Source organism: Ostrinia furnacalis, unplaced genomic scaffold (assembly GCF_004193835.3).
Source record: "Ostrinia furnacalis isolate ACB-3 unplaced genomic scaffold, ASM419383v2 OfSCF5921, whole genome shotgun sequence".
NCBI classification, from domain to species: domain Eukaryota; kingdom Metazoa; phylum Arthropoda; class Insecta; order Lepidoptera; family Crambidae; genus Ostrinia; species Ostrinia furnacalis.
In genome coordinates this window covers 253561-275192 of record NW_021136160.1, presented here as the reverse complement: position 1 = coordinate 275192, position 21632 = coordinate 253561, and the positions used below count along the sequence as shown (strand labels likewise).

The 21632-nt window shown below is 38.3% G+C and overlaps 1 protein-coding gene across 1 annotated transcript in view; it reads left to right on the top strand.

The window, feature by feature from the left end:
* The window catches only part of dtn (transmembrane protein 132C dtn), an 86478-nt gene that overhangs the window by 55814 nt on the left and 9032 nt on the right, over positions 1–21632 (top strand). Inside the window, exons 2-7 of the mRNA XM_028316827.1 lie at positions 7352–8183; positions 11973–12119; positions 14132–14399; positions 20034–20177; positions 20638–20812; positions 21105–21253. Coding sequence (XP_028172628.1) covers positions 7352–8183; positions 11973–12119; positions 14132–14399; positions 20034–20177; positions 20638–20812; positions 21105–21253 — 1715 coding nt within the window. The remainder of the gene's footprint in view (positions 1–7351; positions 8184–11972; positions 12120–14131; positions 14400–20033; positions 20178–20637; positions 20813–21104; positions 21254–21632) is intronic.

Here is a 21632-nt window from a genome sequence, read left to right as displayed (position 1 = left end):
CAACAAACTTGTTAGCACCTTGTAAAAAGTTAGGAATTCTGCAAGATTTTACGCAACCAATTTCACTTAAAGACTCACAAAGTAACATTAGCAAGGCCATAACCAAGATGAAAATGTATCGCAATGTTGAATATTCCGAATATCGTTCTTCAGGGAACCGTGTGAATAAATGAGTAGATTGTGTAGAGAACTGCACGTAATATTATTGTGCCTACCAGGCTTAAATAATTGAATATATTTACTCGTATATCTTTCTCAGTATTCGGTGGTAAGTAAGTATCGTTAAATTATTGCTCTACATCAAGGACTCTAACCCAGACTCTTACCTATCTAAAATTAGTCGATAATTCCAAAAAATATTGGTTTGGTGAACGTATAAAATACTCCTTTTTAAGTCGATGAAAATATCAACTTGCCCCAATACTTTTCCATTTCGAACGAACCAATCCTTCATACTCTTAGCACACAATCAATATCAATTTCGTCTTATACTAGCTCACTCGTAAACTCTCCATACGCTGACACAATCCATCAACTTGCGTAATCTGAAAGGCGGAATACACAAGAAAGCTTGTTCGACACGAAAAATATATTCTGCAAAACGAAATACAGCGTGACATCCATTCGGCAACCGCAAACATGGACCGGGGCTCAATAAACGTCTTACAAAGCCCTCAAATCCGATGCCGAGTTATTGATGGCAGTAATGAGACCCGTTTCCATAAAATCGGGAGCTGCTACAGAATGGCTCTTTGTTCAATCAGGAAAAGACTTTTGTTCTGCATTCTGTAACGCTACTTTCCACTTTTACCCAAGTTGAGATGTTGATAGGATAGCGCTACCTTTTGCATACCTATCAATTTTCTTTAAATGCTGTCGTTCAGTCTTTGTAAATTTTAGTAGCATTCTTCTGTACCTAAAATAAAGCACATGCTTTTGAAGTCGAAAATCAACCTAGTATGTTTACGTTTGTTAAGCAATGGTAAACAAGTCTTCCTACTTTTATTAAGCTCATGTAATTCAAACAGACAAAAACAAATGACGGAGATGTCGTTGTTTTTTCAGATACCTACTCAAACGTGAAAACCTCCATATTCATCATCACAGCAAAAAAGAATTACTTCGTATGGAATAAGCATTTCATTCTGATACAAAAAGTGTTTATAATTGTGGATACACGTGCCCTCTGTGGCTGGGCGGCGTGGAATTGAAAAAGGCAAACAATTTATTTAGCAGGCTACCCTTCCCCAGGCCTGTGGGTGGGCCATTATTTTTTACGCGGCCTTCTTTTACCTCAATTTTTCCCATTTTACTGTCGTTTTATACAAATTTTAGGAGCGTTTCGGTTTGGTTCCACTGAAAGTGTATTGTTTTATGATGCAGTTAACAATATTGCAATAAGCCAAGTTAAAGATAACGAGAGTCGTGTACTGCACGAATAATCCGTTTGTTTCACGAATACAGATAAAGCCTATTAAACTCGTAATTTTTGGTATCGTTGCTAGATCTTTTGAACCTAAACTTTATTCTCATATACCCAGATTAATAAGTGTTAGTAAGAGTAACTTTAGCTGTAATAGTTTAGTTTGCAATCATTAATATAGACGTAAAAGCCCGGCAAAACAACAGGTACCTACAGTCATTCTATTTCAAAAACATTGTTTGAAAATAGACACGTAAAAGCTCGAACAAAACCAGTGGCTTGCAGCTCGAATGTATTCGTTTGTCCGAATTCGACTACACTTTAATTTCCTCGGCGGTAGCGCGGTTGATACAAAAAGAGAAGTTTCGCGAATTGATATCGCGTTTCTCGATCGCCTCCCTCCGGGTGGGGGTGATGGGGTGTAATAACTGCCACCGAACTAATCCTTAGATACGGCTCAGCGCGACCGCTACGCCGTATCGCCGACTTTATCAACACGGGTCTTTGGAGGGCACTTACCTATTTGTGTAAAGGTCAAACTGAAACCTTTAGCGGACTGTTGTCACAATAATGTGTATTGAAAAACTTTGGTCGTAGAACCCGATTGTGATTGCGAGCAGAAATGGACCGATCGAATCTACAATCGAACTGAAAACTTTTCATGAAACTTGCAGTATCGTGTTTTATTCAGCACGAAATGCACAGAACCCAGTTAAATGTGGACAGTGAAAAGGTAGAAAAAGCTTTCTGTTTATTTTAACAACGAATGCAGTAGCTATCTTTAAATTAAACATTCAGTAGGTAGTACTTAAAAGACCGTCGATACGACCTTTGTTTATTCATTCAACGGTACACCGAATCAATCAATGACAACAATAAATAATCGGGTATCATTCAAAACTAATAGCAGAACATGGATTCCGATGATGAACTGGTGTTTCGAACGGTAGGAACATTGATATTATACCCTGGAACGACAATTAAGCCTGCTGTCCACTATACGCTGCAATATCACTTAATGAAAGAAAGCTTTTCACAATTGTGAAAAGTTCGTCAAATAAAACGTTAACTACTTTACTGAATAGGGTCAAGAATCTGAAAACAGATGTTTACATGAAGATTCATGTAATAAATATTGGAATAACCTTATGTATTTCACTATATATAATATTAATTCATACATATGTACCACACCACAGTCACAGTGGCAACAATGTAACACAATATACCTACTGTAGGTTCTTAGCCTGTTCACATATTATGAAAAAAGTGAAAGCTTAAATATGTTTTTACGTTGATCCTGAAATTAACAATATTTTCAGCAACATAAATCCATTCTTATACCCGTAAGCGCTTGGAAGCCGTCAGACTGAATTTAATTTCGGGCGCGTATTATCGCAGTAGTGGAACACCATCCCGTAATATGTGGACTCCATTAGCGGGCAAATATTTGTTAATTTGTCATGCCGTGTTGCCGCTGCGTTGGCTATTTGACGTCACGCCATTATTACTCCGAATTTACATAGCAGGGCTGAAGTTGGGCTATACAGATTTCACGTGAAAGCAATTTCCGTCCTTGGCGAGGAGAAAATAAGAGCTATCTAGATCTTCATAAATTACAAGGGTAATAAAATAGCGATTTCTGAACGATGTATTTTCGTCGATCATTTGGTGAGATAGTTGAGAGAGCTGTTTTTCAGCAGTAGCCAGGATAAAATGATACTTATTCATGCGTTAAAATGAAAAGTTACAAATTGATCTTGATTTTATTAATGGTGGATTTAAAAGGAAACAATACTCTTAAAATGTTTTTTTTTACGAATGAAATGAAATTAAGCTGTTTCATAATGGAACAAAAGTACTTATTAATTAACAAGGTAAGATATTGAATACGATAATGAATTTCTGAAATACATTATTGACCATTGTAATCTCTTAACACTCGTAGTATTTTACTTAATATGGGGTATTTTCTTTAACGAAACATGTGTTGTTATATTAAGTAATATGCTTATTATAAAAATAGGTAATTATTGATAAATTGGTTACAAAATTTTAATTACTAGTTTTACCGTAAGTAATGTAATCGCTGTCCATTGTCTAATCACTTTGATATTTACTAAAATTGTTCTCTGCCAGTAAAATAATTTTCCAGTTATAGTTAGTACTTTTCCAATTATGGTATGTTAACACAATGAAAATTAACTTGGTAAATAGAAAAAGCTCAATAACTTATTTTAATTACCAACTGCAAATCATATTCCACAAAAAATAACACTGGCAACTTGGAAAGGAGTCCTTCGAGCCGTAAAACGTACACTGAAACACCCTAAAATTTGGTATGCAAGCAAGCTCAGCTGGCCGCCGAGGTTTACCCTCTTCATTTGCCGTTTGTTTCCCGCTGCACCGTAATATTTGCATGACCTGGCTGTAAGACGCTTATTAAATTTTCTTAAACGCTGCATTGATTTATATAAAGCTATTAAAAGTCTAAATTACCACTCCTTTGCGTCGCGCAGTCGGGTAAAAAGAACTTCAGCAAGGCCATATTGTTCTACTGGACGCTTACTGTTTAAAACACAGCAAAAATATAAATTTCAGTTTTAAGCTCAGCTAACCGTTGAATGTTTTAAAATTTTTATTTTCTGTGTGTTCTCTGTTACACAGTTAAATAAGTATTTTTATTTTGTTATTTATTTATTTATTTATTACCGACAGCAAAGTATTCATTTAAAAATAATCCTTAATACCTACGCATTAAATTACCTACCATAGTATTTAAATTAAAATAATAAAAGCCTCTTTTATACAGCCGTGGCATAGCAATGGCAAATTGTTGTATAGAAACTAAAGTAAATCCATAAAACTTTAGCTAAGTAAAGGCTGCTGATAGTTTTAGCACCCACATTTTCTGTGTGTTTACCGCTGCACCGCAGTGTTTGCATTGGCCGCCTGCAAGGACTTGCTTATTTAATTTTCCCGGGGAGGCCATTCGCTTAGCACGAGTCACGTTTCCAATCCCGCTGCTCACTGGAGCAACGGATGGGAAACTGGGGTGCCTTTTAAACAAAATGGGCACGTTAGGTTCCTATTATAAGCCGATATACCTACGTAAGAACTGAATGGTTTAATAAACATAAAGTAAATTTAATGCTGTTAAACGGTCATGAATTCAAATATAAATTCACAATGTTTTAGCATAAAATTGGCTTTAGTGGGATTGGAACCAGCAAGCAAAGGCAGCTGTAATACCACACAAACCACCGGACTCAGTGCAGGCTTTTATTAAGAGTGATAGAAAGTTTAATCTTTAATTTATCCATAAAATCTTCCGTCTTTTGAATAAAATCCGGTTATATAAATAAATAAATAAATAAATCTTTGGACAATTTCACACAGCGCCAGCTAGCCCCAAAGTAAGCAACTTAATGCTTGTGTTATGGGTGCTAGCTTAACGGGTATACTACTTATATGTATACTTTGTTTTTTTTTTAAATACATAAATATTATACATAGTCACACCCAGACCCGTCACAGAAATTAAAATTCATCATTTCAATTTCTGCCCGGCCGGGAATCGAACCCGGGACCTCTCGGCATAGTAGTCCGTTCTGAACCACTACACCAAACGGCCGACAAAATTCATCATTTCAATTTCTGCCCGGCCGGGAATCGAACCCGGGACCTCTCGGCATAGTAGTCCGTTCTGAACCACTACACCAAACGGCCGACAAGTATATATATATATCTTTCATCAGTAACTTTTAATCTGGCTTGTGTGAAATACTGTCACGATGAATATTATAATTTAATTTAGGGATAGTTGGCTCTCTGAATTCGCAGTCTCCTTCATCCTTGCGCCTCACCTTTATTACTAGACTCCGTCACTTTTAACATTTTCTACCTAGTTTTTTTGGAGCGCGGCATTTCATATCTCGGTGGAGTGAATTTATTTGCATCAGTAGCCAGTTTTTTCTTCAGTATTTCATATTCTTACCATCTGGATTTACCAAAAAATATTCAGATTTCATAACGTCATAATATCTACTATTTTATAACGTCATAATACTTTAGTAACACCATAGGGTTAATCAAGTGACACATTTGATAAATGTAGTGTTTTTTCGATTCCAAACTAATAATTTCCTTTACCTTTAAAATCAAGTGGCAGTGGGCGGGGCACATAGCTCGTAGAGACGATGGCCGTTGGGGCAGGAAAGTTCTCGAGTGGCGACCACGGGCTGGAAGACGTAGCGTGGGCAGGCCTCCTACTAGGTGGACCGACGATCTGGTAAAGATCGCGGGAAGAGCCTGGATGCGGGCAGCGCAGGACCGTTCATTGTGGAAAACCTTGGGGGAGGCCTTTGTCCAGCAGTGGACGTCATTTGGCTGAAAAAAGAAAAGAAAGAAAAGAATTTCCTTTACGACTAGCGTTACTGTTCAAAAAGTAAACGAAAAGTAGCAAAGCACCAGGTCCTTCCTCAAAAAATACACCAGATTCCGGAACAAAATGGAAAACTCTATTTTTACATGCACCTGCATCTCCTGCAAAAACTTGACGTGTTAACAAGCGAACCTAATGAAAAGATCTCCACTGAAGGGGTTAAAACCAGAAAGCGGTGTGAATTTTCTTTGTTCCAGCACGTCACGTGCTAAAGCTTTTTATTATCCTCTCCGCGGGTGTGAGCGTTGCCGGAATAGTGCCCTTTGCTTGCAAATGAAGCAATCGCTTTCTACTTAAGTAATACTACTATTTGAACCAGTGTTTTTAAAGTCCGCTCTTTATTAAAGTTTTCCAGCGAATCCCATTTTTCGTAGAGATATTTTAAAGTCCGCGACGTGGGGCGCTTTTCATAAAAACTTTTCTTTTGATTCAGTGCACCTTTACAAGATGTCACCGTTATAGCAACAAGTTTTTTAAACGAAGAGCCTACTTGAAAATAAACGAGCATCTTGTAAGTTATGTTATAACATCTATTTTCATAAGCTGAGCTGAACTGAACAGTCCTACCAAAAACTATGCGCTACCTGTGCAGAGGTCTAAGTTAATCAGAGATTTGCTCATTACTTTCTCACGCCGACCATTATTAGGGTTAATCTTGCAGGATTAAGGAGCCATTTCTTATTGTAGCTAATCAAAGCACGTCTGAAACCCACGGTTAACCCCACTAATTGAAACAAGGCTTGGTTATTTAGATCTTGCAGTGTACTAAATACTCGAACCTTCTTTACGTAAATCTTCTGACACTAACTACAATGTGTTTGTATTTCCAGTATAGTTTTCTAATAATGCGTTTTAGTGAAATAATTATGCTAAACCAGAGTACCTACCTACAAGTATTTCTTCAAGGTTTTAAACTATTGTCATTTGTCGTATAATCTCTAAATTATCTTGTTATAGTCAGAAAAAACACGCGTTCCTCCACAAAATAGAACACATTCTAATAATGATCGCCTGCTGAATATTTTAGCAGCATAATAAGTTCTTGGAAGCATCCCATCAATGCGGCGCGTGACACAAATCTAGCTCAAGGAACTGCCGAGGCCTCAGCCAGCAGGACGACTGGTTATTTCATCCGTCATTGAAATGATACGTATCACTTAAAAAATTCTGCGTTACACGCAGAATTTTTTCTTACAAAATGTGAAACTGTGGGAATTAATCTTACGTAAATTGTCTTTGATTAGATTCTGAAATAACCTAATTTAAGAATATTGGTTTGTTTGTAAACATAAACTGACGTAAACTGACAACTCTGCAGAACACAAATGCAGTTGGAAACGTGCCAGATATTCCGTTTGGCGCCCTTTTATCTCACGTCGGGAATGAAAATAAAATACTTACTTAACATTTTACACATGTCATACATTTTTACGCTGATGAGTGTTTTATGCACGTTTGTAATGGGATGTTTTCTTTCGTTGCAGGGGCGGCGCTGGCCGTCGAAGTTCACTTCGAGAACAAAGACAGCGGGTTCTTCCTGAAGCACACGGCGCGATGGAGCGGTGCGGGTCCACCTCCCGAACCGATGGGCACGGCCCTTCCCGGCGCGCTACTGTCTCTCGACAGGTTCACGGTCTTGCAAGGGTCTGCGCCAGCATCGGTGCGAGCTACTTACGGCCCATTTTCCACGAAGCAAACCGTGCCAGCTCGATACGCAGTGCCCGATCCCCTAGAGCCACCCCGAAGAAATGCCACACTGTTAGAACTACAAGAAGCGACCGCCCACAGGCTAGATGTGTCAGCTCATCTCGTCTTTCGGGAGCTTCCTCGAGATGCTCCCGTTCTGCGCGTTTTGTTCCACACTGGTGGTGAGGGAGGCGCGCGACGAGCGGCCGCTCGTCCAAGGCGGGTGTGCATAACTTTACACGCGAGTCTCGGTTCGCGAACGTTAACTGCGACATGTGGGCCGGAGGGTGAAGAGGGCGCGTGCTTAGCCGAGTTGACTGTGCCAGCTGCGTGGTGGCCCGCTGATGGAAAGGGCAAGCGTCCTCCGCGGACTGTGAAGCTGGCATATAGCGCTGCGGAAGCGGGAAGTGGCGAGACAGGTGACGGGGCCTGTGGACGAGTGTCTGTGCAACCAGCCTGGCCCCTGGGCTCAGTGACGCTGGCCGGCGCCCGCGCTGGCTACCGCGAGGCCCGAGCTGGAGACGCTGCCTTGCTGTTACCGCGAGCACCATTGTATCCACACTCAAGACTGCATCTTCCCTTTGTTGTGCGCCGAGACACCAGCCACACTATTGGACATGTCGTTATCAGGTAAAAAATTGTATTTCATTTTTAAATACTATATTTTATCGTTCTAGATTTCAACTGACCACTTAGGCTCTGTGCATTATTAAGTTGAACCTAGTAACTCCGCACAGCCAGACTTGTAAAAGTTTTTTCCAGCGCTCTATTTTTACGCGTCAGTCGAAAAATCTTGCTGGAGAAGCTATTTTGCTTTACATTTATTGATTGAGTCGAGAGTTCTCCGAGAGCGTCTCTCCGATTGTCACTCACCGAGCGCCTCGTTTTCAATTTAACAGCTTTTAAAACCGAAGTTGTGGATAGTTTCGTTTATTTTAGTCCGCAGTAGAGACTGTCGGTCTTGATCAACTTGCTTTATGATAACAATAAATATTTGTTTCTGCTGGAAAGTGGATGTTTATTTTAGTTCAACAGTTTTCAAAACGCTTTATTTGGTTTGAAACACATACAATTATACAATGTAACTAATTTACTGTATAGGAACCTACCTATACATGAATAGTTTTAAAGAGTAACAATGTAAAACAGCTTAGAATTTCATTCTCATTTATATTCATAGTTTTAGATACTATCATATTCGATTAAGTTCTTCTTACACTTTTACATCGTTCAAAACGAGTTAAGCACTCTTCGAACCCGTCTCTAAAGTGGTAATCTTTAATTGAAATCGAGCTGGCCGCCTCGAGTTCGTCAAATTAGGCAACCGTCAGCTGACATTCGACCACACAGTAGCAGTTATTACACACTGATCAATAAATTTCGAATAGCTACTTCGATTACCGATGCTACAAAAATTTGAAATTAAGCAACGTTATGCCGTAATTGGTAGGTAGAGAAGGGCTTAGGACAGCCTGTTTCATTTTCTGAAATGAAACGCTTTGATATACGTACAACTAAATAAACGAACATAGTATGTACCTAGTAATTTTCTCAACAAATGGCGATTGTAAAAAACAATAAATGGTCGATAGAGATGCTAAATTGAATTTCAATCATAATAAGATTTCAACAAGGGGTAGTTTATTTTGTGAGATATGACTTGAAAAGATAAAACATATAAATATGGAGGGATAAATCGACCCGTTGAAAGATTTGTGTAAAGAGGCATTGGGTCAAATAAGCCAGATTAAGGCTTGACGTAGGTAAGGAATAAGACTGGCCTTACATATTGAACTGGGATTACATTAACCATTTGATTCACTGGAGGTTTGCCCAAAACGAAGTTTTATAATTTTAATGTGTTACAAAGTTGGCTAATTTACCCAATCAATAACAAATTTTATAATGGTACTACATGAGTTAATCGAACTGAATAGTTAGGATTTTGCAAAAACAATGTATGATGTGGGATGTGGACCACCATCGTATTAAGAAGCGCATTATCAAAACACTGTTCCAAAGTGCGTTAGTTAATGAAAAGCTCACTGAATATTTAGTTAAACACAAGTCCACAAGCTACACGTCTAGTACAAGCACGCACCAGATAGACCTGTCAATTGGTAAGTGATTATGCAGCCGCCTACCCGGCAGCCTGACGTCTCGGCCCACAGCAGTGGAAATGCTGTCACCGGCAGGCACTTGATGTCACGGCGACGATTTAACACACCACACACTGGGTTCCGTTAGCCGAGATTGCTCGTCATTGGTTTTGATTTGAATTAAGTTTGTGATAACACTTTAATAGTTTAAAACGACATTGAACAAACAGATTGGTGCAACTGTTTTTTACGAAATCTACATAATTAAATGCATATTTTCAGGTCGTTAGGTTTATATTTGGTGCAAAATTAAACAATAACACAGCATAAATGTGTATCCTTGATAACGTAATTGACAATTTTAACGACCTATCGCAACACGCACCGCAGTCCATCCCGCTAGGTAAACCAAAAGCAATTAACGTTACCAAAGAATTTGAAACATGATACATTCACAAAGGTCTTTCAGCTTAAATGGATTGGCTGTTAGGTTCACAAAGCCCACGCGATACGTAAAGCTAACACGTATTGTGGATTGCTTTAGTTTTATTTCCACGATAAACCCGTTACACTCCCATGGAGTAGGCGCGGTATTGACGTTCATAAAAATAATGGGCTATTGGAACGCTTTGCAACTTTTAACAGGCGCTCGAGACGCGCTAGTATTCCACAATGCGCTTCAAGTGCCCGCTGTGTTGGCCTCGAATCTCCAATTAAAACTTTTCCTCTATAGGTTAAGCCCCTCCCCGAAAATTAAGCTCTGTAATAATCATTCTTTGGCAAAGGTCGATCAAACAAGACTTCTACATTTGTTTAATCTTACTTTACAAACTTACGTTAGTTTGTAAACCATTTCTAGACTCCTTTGAGCTTTTCAAGATAATCCGCCGAGAAAAGTTCGGAGAATACATTAATGTAAATGGCATAATATAACGTTATCGGCTTATTTGTACAAGCCCTATTGTTTCAGACAAACTTATAGGACTTATACATTTTCTTATTCGCGGTTAACATTTTATGTTAAGGGGATTGATTTTGATAAGATTAAACTTAAGCAACGTTATGTTCAAACAAACAACATAGCTGCTAATGTGTTCGTAACAAATAAGTGAGATATGATGAATATGGTCTTATAGATTATAGAGTGTTAGGATAGAAGTTTAGTTACTACATATGAAACTTCAAATCAACATAGTGTTGAGTTGGAAATAGCGTGATGTAGCGTCAGAGTAATTTACAACAATACTGCTATTAACGAAACCGCAAAGAACACTGCAAATTTTGATATACGACCGCCCGACACGCGCGTCGCGTAGCCGTCGCGTAAACTCGAGCGTAGTACGAGAAATTTACAACCTATTGTTTTAATACCTAGGTAGAACCTAACGCTCGTGGACTTCGTCACATGAACTGCCTTTGTTTACATAGGTTTCCCAGAAACTCATTAAGTTCTAAATAAAGTAACTATCTAGACACGTTTCTGTTTACTAAACGTGTTGGAGCAAACTTCCTCCTTAAAAAGCTTTGTCCTTGTTTTGGACACGTGTGGCATAGTTTACTTACATAGTGCAATGAAGTAAATAAAATTTTATATAAGATCTTTTTGGTGATACAGGCTACAATTCATAATTGGTAACACAGGCTACAATTCAAAACCATAAAATATATCTAAAATATCATAAAATCTGTATTCTAGAAAATCTTCCCAAAGATTCAGAACGATAGAGACTGGCAGTTCCCGCGCCACCTGCTTCCAAACTGCTTCACAGAGTTATAGCCGTCGGGGCGTTCGGGAACGGCGTTTGCGCCTAAATGGAAATTTATAACTACTTCGGTTCTGCCGGAGATAGCACACAATACGCTGTAATGTCTTACAGCGGGCCAGCCTGAAATTGTGTCGAAACTTTGATAACCCGTGTGATGTATAGCGCTGCGGCTGACGATATTCATACGTGAGGAGCCGTTCAATTTATGTGATGTTGTATAGGTAGCCGATGAAATGACTGTATTGGTTGCAGTGTATTTATTCGGTTTAAATCTATGCAATATCCAAGTATTTTATTTTACAATACGAGTAACAATACCTTAATTAACACAGACAATCCAAATTAACAAAAAACATTGTTCTTACTTGAATGGGTGTCGTGGTTTCAGTGCAGTGGCTACAACAAGTTACAAATACGTCATATATTTTTTGTTTGCTTCTTTGCCAGTAGGTACCTTAAGAAAAGTTTTTAATTAAATATCAGCGACATTTAGGTTACTTTTGAAATATGACTTTTGCAGCACAAATTAATGCTAGATCAATCTTTGTCACCAGAATGAAAGTGAAGTCCGGCCTTCGGTTGGTGAGCGTGACCGCAGCCAACTCGCGGTGGGCGGTGACCGCGGAGGTGAAGCAGCGGGCTGCGACCGTCACCGCAACGCGACTTGAACAGCCGCTGCAGGATGACGATGGAACTGACACGTAAGTGGACTTCAGTTATTAACTGCAGTTTTGTTTTTGTTTGGTCACTCTAAACTCAAGCTAGAGTGTAATAATTTTGAATTAATCAGAAAAGTCATACATCAGTCTACATCTTTTAAGAGAAGTGGAAGAATTTTGATAAAATTGCATTAATTGTTCCACAAATAAAAAAAAAGAAACACGCAAATGCTAGAAAAAGAAAAATAGGTAAGGTAGGTATGTAGTGCTTTATAAAATTGTAGTAAATTAATCATGGTATCCAGTTGGAGTTATGACGGTGAAAACTCTGCAGTTGTAATTGCAGTTTGCAACTTTGATACTGAATAGCTACTGTTCTACCTACTGTTAGGACTGTAACATGATTAGGAGGCAAGGTCTACTATGTTGCAGTTATTAGCGGAAACTAGGTAAACAACATGAATTAATTACGAGTGTGTAGATTTTTGTGTGCCTTGGGATAATTATTTTGACGTCATTGGGAAGTTGAAAGAAATGAAACAATAATAAGTTTAAATTAACGAAAAAACCTGTCAGTTTCTTTTAGTATCGGTATATTTTCACGTTGAATTTAGGTAAGAAGCCGGCTCAAGAGTAGGTACATCAATCTAGACATTTCCACTTACTATGCGAAAAGCGGCGGCTCTACACGTTTATGTCGTGAGCCATTATTTCATCCGTCCGCAAAGAAATCTTGGCACCAGTTGGGGCCAGGTAGATGGTAGCTTAGTATTTTATACGATTATTCCGTGTCACCTCCATTCTCTCGAAAAGCTGTTTATTTCGGCGAACGTCTATTACTGGAGGGTTTTATAGAGCCTACCCGTCACGCCATATTAGGAGTAGCTTAATTGAACATTTTCTGCGCTCACATAAAATATTTCGTATTTTAGTAACCAAGCAAATTCGAAACCGAAACTTATTTCAAAGAACATGAACGGATTGGTTGCATTCCCCGGAGCAAAGATTTATTGCAAACGTTCCCAAGAAATTCGGAGATTTATTTATTGTAGCATCTATTACATACACAGGCTTGCGTTTGCATTGCACGAGCGAGATACGATAGGAATGGGATTGCAAGCGTCTTAGTCCGGCTGTGCTTTCATAGCGGGCAGCGCATCTGCAGACTCGCTTACGGCCACGGCGCATTTCAACGCGGATTTAAAGGAGCCATTTCGTTTCTATTTTCTCCATCTTCGCCTCCCAGCTATTCGCATTCCACGACACCATTGAAAGTAAGTGGGTCAACTTCGAGTAAAACGAAATCTCAGGCTAGGGAACACTACTACAAAAGGCTAACCGAATAAAGCCGCAAGGTGTGCCGCTTTTATAAGACCCAAGTGCGAATCACACCATTTGTGGGAAGACGCGCGTCATTTGCTCCACTTAGAAATTTCATCTGGAATTTATTTACTGATCCCCCCTCGTACTTGTTAACGAGTTTTATACGCAAATGAAAACATATTTCTTTAGAAACGAAATAAAGCCGCGTTTTCATTTCTTTTGTGGAATTTGTTCACAATTTCGCTCACGACTGTGTATTTACTTGGAGCTGGCATTTGCGAGGCCATAAATCCGACTGGCGCTGGTGCTGCTTAATGAAACTCGATGTCACGACTTTTAAAATTATACCCTTCTGAGGTAGTATACTAGATACCAGCTTGACCAATGCTATCATGATTGCAGTGAATATTTGTAGAACCTTCAAATAAACAGAGGCAGGGTAATTCAATTTCCATGTTAAAAATTGCGCCGCGCCACATACGCTGAAATATTATGTGTCAAGCAATATTGTCCGGATAAAATCTGTTTTTGCACAATACGGGGTGGGTCAGACACGAGGCGTAGCGGATCGCTGATTTTTGCTGACAAAGCAGTCCTGAATCGGCTTTTTCTGTGCTACTCTTATTTTATCCTGTATTTTCTCCGTAAATATCTTTTCGATGACAATTTTACGAACTAGGATTACTGGTGTGTTTTTTCATATACCTAATAAATATTTTCATATTGTGTAGAGCGGTGGAAGAAACCAGTGGTGCAGGAGGTCCAGGCTGGGAAGAGATCCTGACGTGGCTAGTCGAAGTTGGAGCTGAAGGTGAAGGCGACACTGAGGGATCTGAAGGCGAATCTGGCCGGGGGACAGCACGCTTGAGCTGGTCCGCCAGGGTCTCCACCAACCCAGGGTCCACGTCCACCACGGAGGAACCCCCGCATGAGCATCGCGTCAACACTCGCCTGGACATCGAAAAGGATGATATTCAAGCAGTCCTGCCTATATCAAAGGTAAGTTTCAATTTATAATTTTGAATCCTAAATTAATATTTTTGTAGTAAAAGTCAGTTCAGGTCATAGTTATGTTGACAACGATAGTCTAGCATTCACTATAAATAATACAACAAAAAGCTTTTTCGAACCTCATGTAAATATGTTCCACGCTGAAACGCACCGGGCTATTTTTAAATTATTTTATCTCGCGGTCGACGTGACAAACTATGGAGCGCTATGGAAATATTGTCCAACGCGGGAATATTACGGGCAAATGTGGGCCACAATCTCGACAACCCACTCCATTATTCGGTCATTACGAGCGTCACAGATGCCGGGAATCAACAATTTATAGAGACATCGATTGTGGCGATAAATTTACCAAAGGTATTTTCCTAGTAATTAATGGTGGGGCAAGAGCACCTTTTATTGCCATAACGATATCTTTATCGGGTTTCAAGGGCTTTACGAGACGGTCGGCCGGCCACTATTGTCTGTTAATTGGACCGTAAAACGTAGTATCTAATTAAGGAGAAAAAATGGTGACATTCCCGTGTCTTATTCTGGAAAAATGTTGTGGTTGCAATTATTTAACGAAGGTTAGAAGCAAGCAAATGTTGAGGATTAGCGTTTAATGGTGTACTCTTAGCATGAATGAAGTGGCGTGTAATGGGGCTTTATAGCGGGCTAATGGAGGCTGGGAAAGAGCCGCCTACGACGCCGCCGCCTTTCGCCGCCTCGCTTGTTGCTGACGATTAATTTTTGAATAAGCCTTTGCCGCATTTTAACGCAACTTGTTTGGCGATATATTTTTATTTTCTTTGCTTGAATTAATTCCGTTTTATTAAAGGCAATGTCATCTGAACCTTTGCGCTGAAAAATCTCGTTAATTACATTTACTCTGTCATGTGGTAGGCATTATAGCCCGCAGTACTAACATACACAATCCCATAATTGATGCCACGAATCCAATGTATCATGTTTAATGTTTTTTGTCCGTTTCGTCGAGGTAATGAAACTGCGAATTCGTTTTCCGTGTTTTGGTAACATAGGAAGATTGATGAAAAAAGGGCTTACCCTTTTCTCTTATTTATACATAGTACCTCCCTGCATTTAAAATTTACTTTCATTCCCGACTCGGGTGACGTATTTTATTCTTCCTTAATCACTATTATCTAATTCAATCCATCCGTAGGTAATATAGAATACTCGTATATCTCTGTATGTTGGATTTATCAGCAACTGTCATTCATAAATTGTAGCGAAGATATACAACTTTGTTAATATCAGATATCAGCATAAATATTAGATATTCCGAAATCATTCTGATAAAAACAGCCGACGGCGGATCGCGAACTGTACCTCTATTACGAAAAACTTTCGAGTTCGTTTCGTTTGCGTATTCAAAGTGCCATCGAAAAATTTTGTATGAAAAATTAAACAGCGCCCCCTATATTATAGCCGCCCTAGGGGGCGCTGTTTAATTTTTCATCAATTCTATAATCATAAATATTATTTGGAAAAACTTTCCACAAATAAATAATATTTGGAAAAAGGTTGAATAATGTAGAGACTGAAATGGGCATGAAGCATTTTCTCATAAGAGCAACACAAATTAAAAATGGATGGAATGTATTTCTATGTATAGACGTTAAAGACAAGAGACAGAATTTTTTGTTTTTCTTTTTTTGAGGTAACAGAACCCTAAAAAAATACCCACCCTACCTACCCGTGAAAAGTGGGTAGACGTAGGCTTTCATCCTATGTAAATGCGGCAAATACGCATATATCACATTCACTATTCCCGCCAAGTCAAAACCTTCCATTCCTTCTCGTACATTTGCACCATTGATGTACTCGTAAGAAGCAAATAATTCCATTGAAATAATACGTAGAACAACAACGGGAAAACTTAATTAAACGATCACATCTTGTGGGTAAACCAATTATGAATTAATGGGACGGGATGACAGACAAACATGAGCCAGGAGCGGACCCGACACCCACGTGGTATGGAATTAAACAATTGTACGTACAAGTGTATGCGTGGGCGTACTCAAATATGGGTTTGAGGAAATGTATTGTAATCCGATCCCGATTTTGCCGACAGCATTAGAATTTTATGAGCTCTAGCGGTTTCTTGTTTTAACCTAAATCTGTTGAATATGAGAGCAAGTTTGAATCTAAGTGAGTACCTAAACGTGTCGTAAACTGATTCACATGTCACCAAAGTGAAAATGTATGTAATGAATTTCAATTTCTTGAATGGCACTAGAAATAAAGAAACAAATTTTTACTCTTATGGTTATGGTCCAAAGCTTAGATTAATAAAGCTGTCCAAAGGAAAACTAAGTACATTTACGCCCGTATTCACAAACATTGCTATGAGGTCTCACAGTGCGCGTGGATGCACAGGGTGACACACGAACCAATCACAGAGCTCTATTCAATGCTATGTGTTCCATTTGCTGATTGTTTGTGAATACGGGCGTTAGTTCATAATGTTAAAAATAATTAAAATTATAAATTGAATATAAATTGTTTGTGCCTAAACTTTTAACAACTTGCAGCTAAACGAGAAAAGCCCGACCTAGCTCTTAATTACCCCTAAACATAAACTTCACTGTTTGTAACATAGTTAACAATCAACATACCCAACACAGCACAACAATTATTTAAACAAGTTTCTCGTATTGCTTGGGACAAATTAGTTTATCTGAATATTAGCAGCCTCAAAGCTGCCTCGGGCTGAGCCTCTGTAGACGGAGCTCAATGAGGGATAAACGGGTTCCTTGTTTATACGTACTCTACATGATTGGAGTAATTAAACTAGGCGGCATAGCTGGGGAGGAACAACCAAGTTATGTGCTAGTAGTTTCAGTCTCCATTTTGTATACTGATGTGAGTATTTTTATTACACTCACACGACTGAAGTTTAATGAAATACTAGAATCTTTTTCTTTTTAGTTAAGGTATAGAACATGATACTTAAATTTTTAATAACTTGAAAAAAATGTGTATACGATGGTTAGAGTAGTGTTGTTAGTAATTCGTATAATGAAGTATTTAGGAACATACTTTAAGCATAGTAAGGAGTAGATTATGAAGCTGTATTTATGCTATTATTGTTCATAAAGTTATGTAATATCTGATTGTATGAGTCATGACTAGACTAGACTGTGAGGTCTGTTGTTGGGGCTGTACTATTTTAGCTGTGTGCTAGTGATGAAATGCAAACGATGTTATTAATGCATGTTACAGTAATTAGTCTGTGAATGACTTTGGCAGGTCTGGATAGAGGATAGACAATACACTTATTGTTATTCAGGCGGCGTTCGGCTTGATTAATGACTCTTGAAGTCGACAAAGCGATTACAACGTCCATATAGATAGGCACTGTTTATTACACACTATGTAATAAGAATAGCGGTATAGTACAAGATAATTAAGTTGCTTGTGTATTGATAAAGCTTTTTGCCAGTAACATCTATTGTATATTTGTGATAAAACTACATGGAAATGTGTCTTCTACCTAGTGTCTCTATATCTATTAAAATGCTTTTTTTTATAAAGAAGAATGATAGAGTTTTAATGTATTTTAAAAGGTAATTTAGAACAAGGGCGTTTTTTCAAAGGAAATATCTAATGTGCTGTGAATTTTAGCGTAGTTCGCTCAGGAAAATGTTTTTGTAATAAAATTGTAACTAGGTTGAAAGTGTCAAAAGCAGGAACTTTAGAAATGGTTTATTTTAACTAAATTAAATTGCGCTTAAAATTATTCTGTGAAGTTGAGACATTTTACGTCTATTCCTAAGTAATTACTTGGAAATTTTGAAGAATCCTTAGTTGATATCAAACTTGATAACATGGAAAAGCACTTCTACAGGGAATTTTCCAGGTTAAGTAATGCTGTTCGTCCTATTTCAGGAAATTAATACACCACAATTCTAAAGTGTATTTCGATTAGATACAAAGTCCTTATCAGTCTCTACCCGCTTGTCACTTGTTTTAAACGAGGTCCGTTCAGAGTTGTTCAGCTGTGGACTATTAATCACCTTTAGGTAGCTCTTAATTAGGTAAGTGTATTGTAATTAAGCACAATATCGCTATCTATATATATAAAAGAAAGTCGTGTTAGTTACTCCACTTATAACTCAAGAACGGCTGAACCGATTTAGCTGAAAATTGTCAGGGAGGTAGTTTAGAGCCAGGAGAAGGACATAGGATACTTTTTGTCCCGTTCGAAATAAAAAAAAAGTCTGCTTATTTATTGCCATTAAGGCGGAACAAAGTTCGCCGGGTCAGCTAGTAGTTAGATAAAAACAAAATTGTTACACGGACACAATACCTAATACCTACATTGTAGGTAAATTCACATCTCATTTTGCAATAAGTACCTAGGTACTAGACAATCTTTAGGTTCCAATCCAATTCCTATTTTTTATTTCGTTACGAGCGAGCCCAGAGACAGTCTTTATCATTTTCCTGGTGGTGCTTATTAAATTAGCCTTTACTAAGTACTGCTTTTGGCGGTCAAGTTGTCTACAATTTGACTACATAGGAGTTAAAATAATACATATTATGTAGGAACAGGTTACTCCCTGAGCTCCCTGGCTGATCGGTCCACACATTTATGTTGAACATTGTTCAAACGAACCATAAACCACTGGAGAACTTTACTCACTCGTTTATGGAGGGAATATACCTAGTATAGTTTTACTACCCATTGTTAAACCTGATAGTAAGAGAACTGTGACGACAATCGTCGGTCGTGCACACCTTTGTGAGGTGTCCCCTTGTGAAGTTCATCCGATTAGTATATTGTACTGGATGTCTAAGCAAATCCTATTACACTTGCATAAATACATACATGATTCACTAACTCACACAAACAGTCTTACAACATTGTTGATTAACACACTTGTCTTACATATTGATCATTTTCAGAATTGTTATAACTAAGTACTTAAAAAACTAAGCTATTTATACGAAAAACGTTTATTTTAAGACCACCTACGCACATTTATTTGAGTCAAGTGTACCAAGAGGTCACACATCAAGGCATGTTATACTATACTCGTACTTATTTATTGAAGAGTAGAGTCGAATGAACTTTGACAAAATGCTATTTTCGGTGGCACCTACACTTATTTAATTACAGTGCTACCGAGAAATAAGTATTACAGACATGTTATATCAAAGCTGCGTGGGTACTTTATTTGCACAGAACATGCCTAGAAGCTACCAATTAAATGTAATATAGATTATTATAATAATAATAGTAATCTAGTCTACCCTTTTCTAATAGTGAGCCGCAATCTTAGCCAACATTTATTTTCTAGTCGAAGGGCTGGCTAATAGGCATTAAATACTACCCTTGGAGGATTAATAGGCAATGTGGGCGGTCATACGAGTATCGTCTCTATCGAGCTAATCTTAATCCGAGCTTTTGTTGTTACCTACGTAGGTACTTATTTTCTTTTCTTTTCTTTCTATTTTGGTAGAGGGATGGGTTAAAAATAAGTTATAAACACAATTTAAGTCTCTACTGTTGGAGGTTACCTTAAGATTTTAGCTCTACGATAGCTAGACGATTACAAAGTTGTATACGTTTTGGATTTTTATGACATTTATATTTTATGTTTGTTTTAGAATTGGGAAGTGCTGAACACAGCGGTTCTGACTGGCCGCCAAGTGTCTCAAGCCATGAAGGTGCTCATCGTGTCTCAGGCTGGACAGGTTGCTGACGTCACGCTGCAGAGCTCCTGTCATTCCGAAGATGAGAGCGTTTTGAAGGTATGTTTATTGATTTAATAAAGTCAAAGAAGTGCTTAGAACATTATTCAAGTAGGTATTTTCAGGATTTAGGTGCCTCTTGAAAAAATCGAACTGCCTAAGGCGGGAATTGAACCCACGAGTTCAAGTTATTTATAATTTTCAAATTAGTTTGAGATGCGACTCTTAACGCTAAAAATTAAATAACTATTTAGGTGCCTCATCTGAAAAATCTGAAAACATTGGTCGGACTTATAGTGGCCACAGTATTGATAATAATATTATGGCGAGCATATTTTTTCCAAATCTTCAAGGTCGATCAAAATCTTATTCCCAAAATAAGACTAGCTCTTCTGTATTTTTTGCCGTTACTTATAGTTTTAGATGGTCAAACACATAAGTAGGTAAAGCCTTAGATTTCAAAATTGAGTTCCTTTACCTCCTTACTTTAAATAACTACTCAAGCTTCTATTTCTTTTAGGTCTCTTCGTCATGCAGTTCGGTGTACGTAGACGGCTCCGAGATCCGAGGGTCTTCAAACGCGTCAGTCATCGTGAAGTACGGAACATACACTGGCCTCGCTCGGTTCACCGTTTGGATGCCCGAGTACCCTTTGGAGATCGACGTGGATGACAATAGGCTGTCGCAAATTAAAGGTAATTTACCAGTGACTAACTTGTAGAAGTTAATTTAGTCTTACGGTAATTAAAGCTACTTGTCTTTGTCAATAACCATAAGGTGCTTTAGATGCACATTTTCACTAAAATAACTTTATATTACTTGCGCACGATAGTAATGGCAACGTTTCATCGAATTCATAAAACTGTCGACTACAATTATCTTGAGAGATTTGCGAGTCACAATCGTTTTAATAAGTCTCACCTTGGTTCAAAACAACGCATCAATATGAGTAACAGTCTTTGATAATTAACTAATTATTGTGTCTAGGCTGGAAGGTGTCAGACGAAGCAGGCACGAAAGATCGGATGAAGAGGTCGCTGTCAGCTCGAGGATGGGGTGGTGCGAGGCCAGACGGCACTAACGCTCTGACTGACCAGCGCTCGTGCCGGCTCCGATACCAGCAGAGTAACGTTGAGGTGAGTTACTAGATGTTTATCTTGAAAATTACCCTGTGTAGTTGTTTACAGGGTAATTTACTCTGTATGCAGGGTATGTCATGCAGGATAATTTTTAATATATACAGAATGCATAAATTTAACTTTGGGATCAATGGTGACAGCAAAAATAAAAAATCCGTTGTTCTTTACAAGAACTTGCTGTCGAATAAACTAAATTGTAGGAGTTATAGTGTAAAAACAGTTCATTTAAGTTTAAACTTTTCTGTATTTAAAGATTTTCATTTAATATTCAATGAAAACTTACGCTTTCGCGTAAAATATGGTGGAATCAAAACTTTAATTAGTTTCGTCTGCAGACGCCGTTAATTAGGTACTAAAATAATTACGAAGTAGTAAT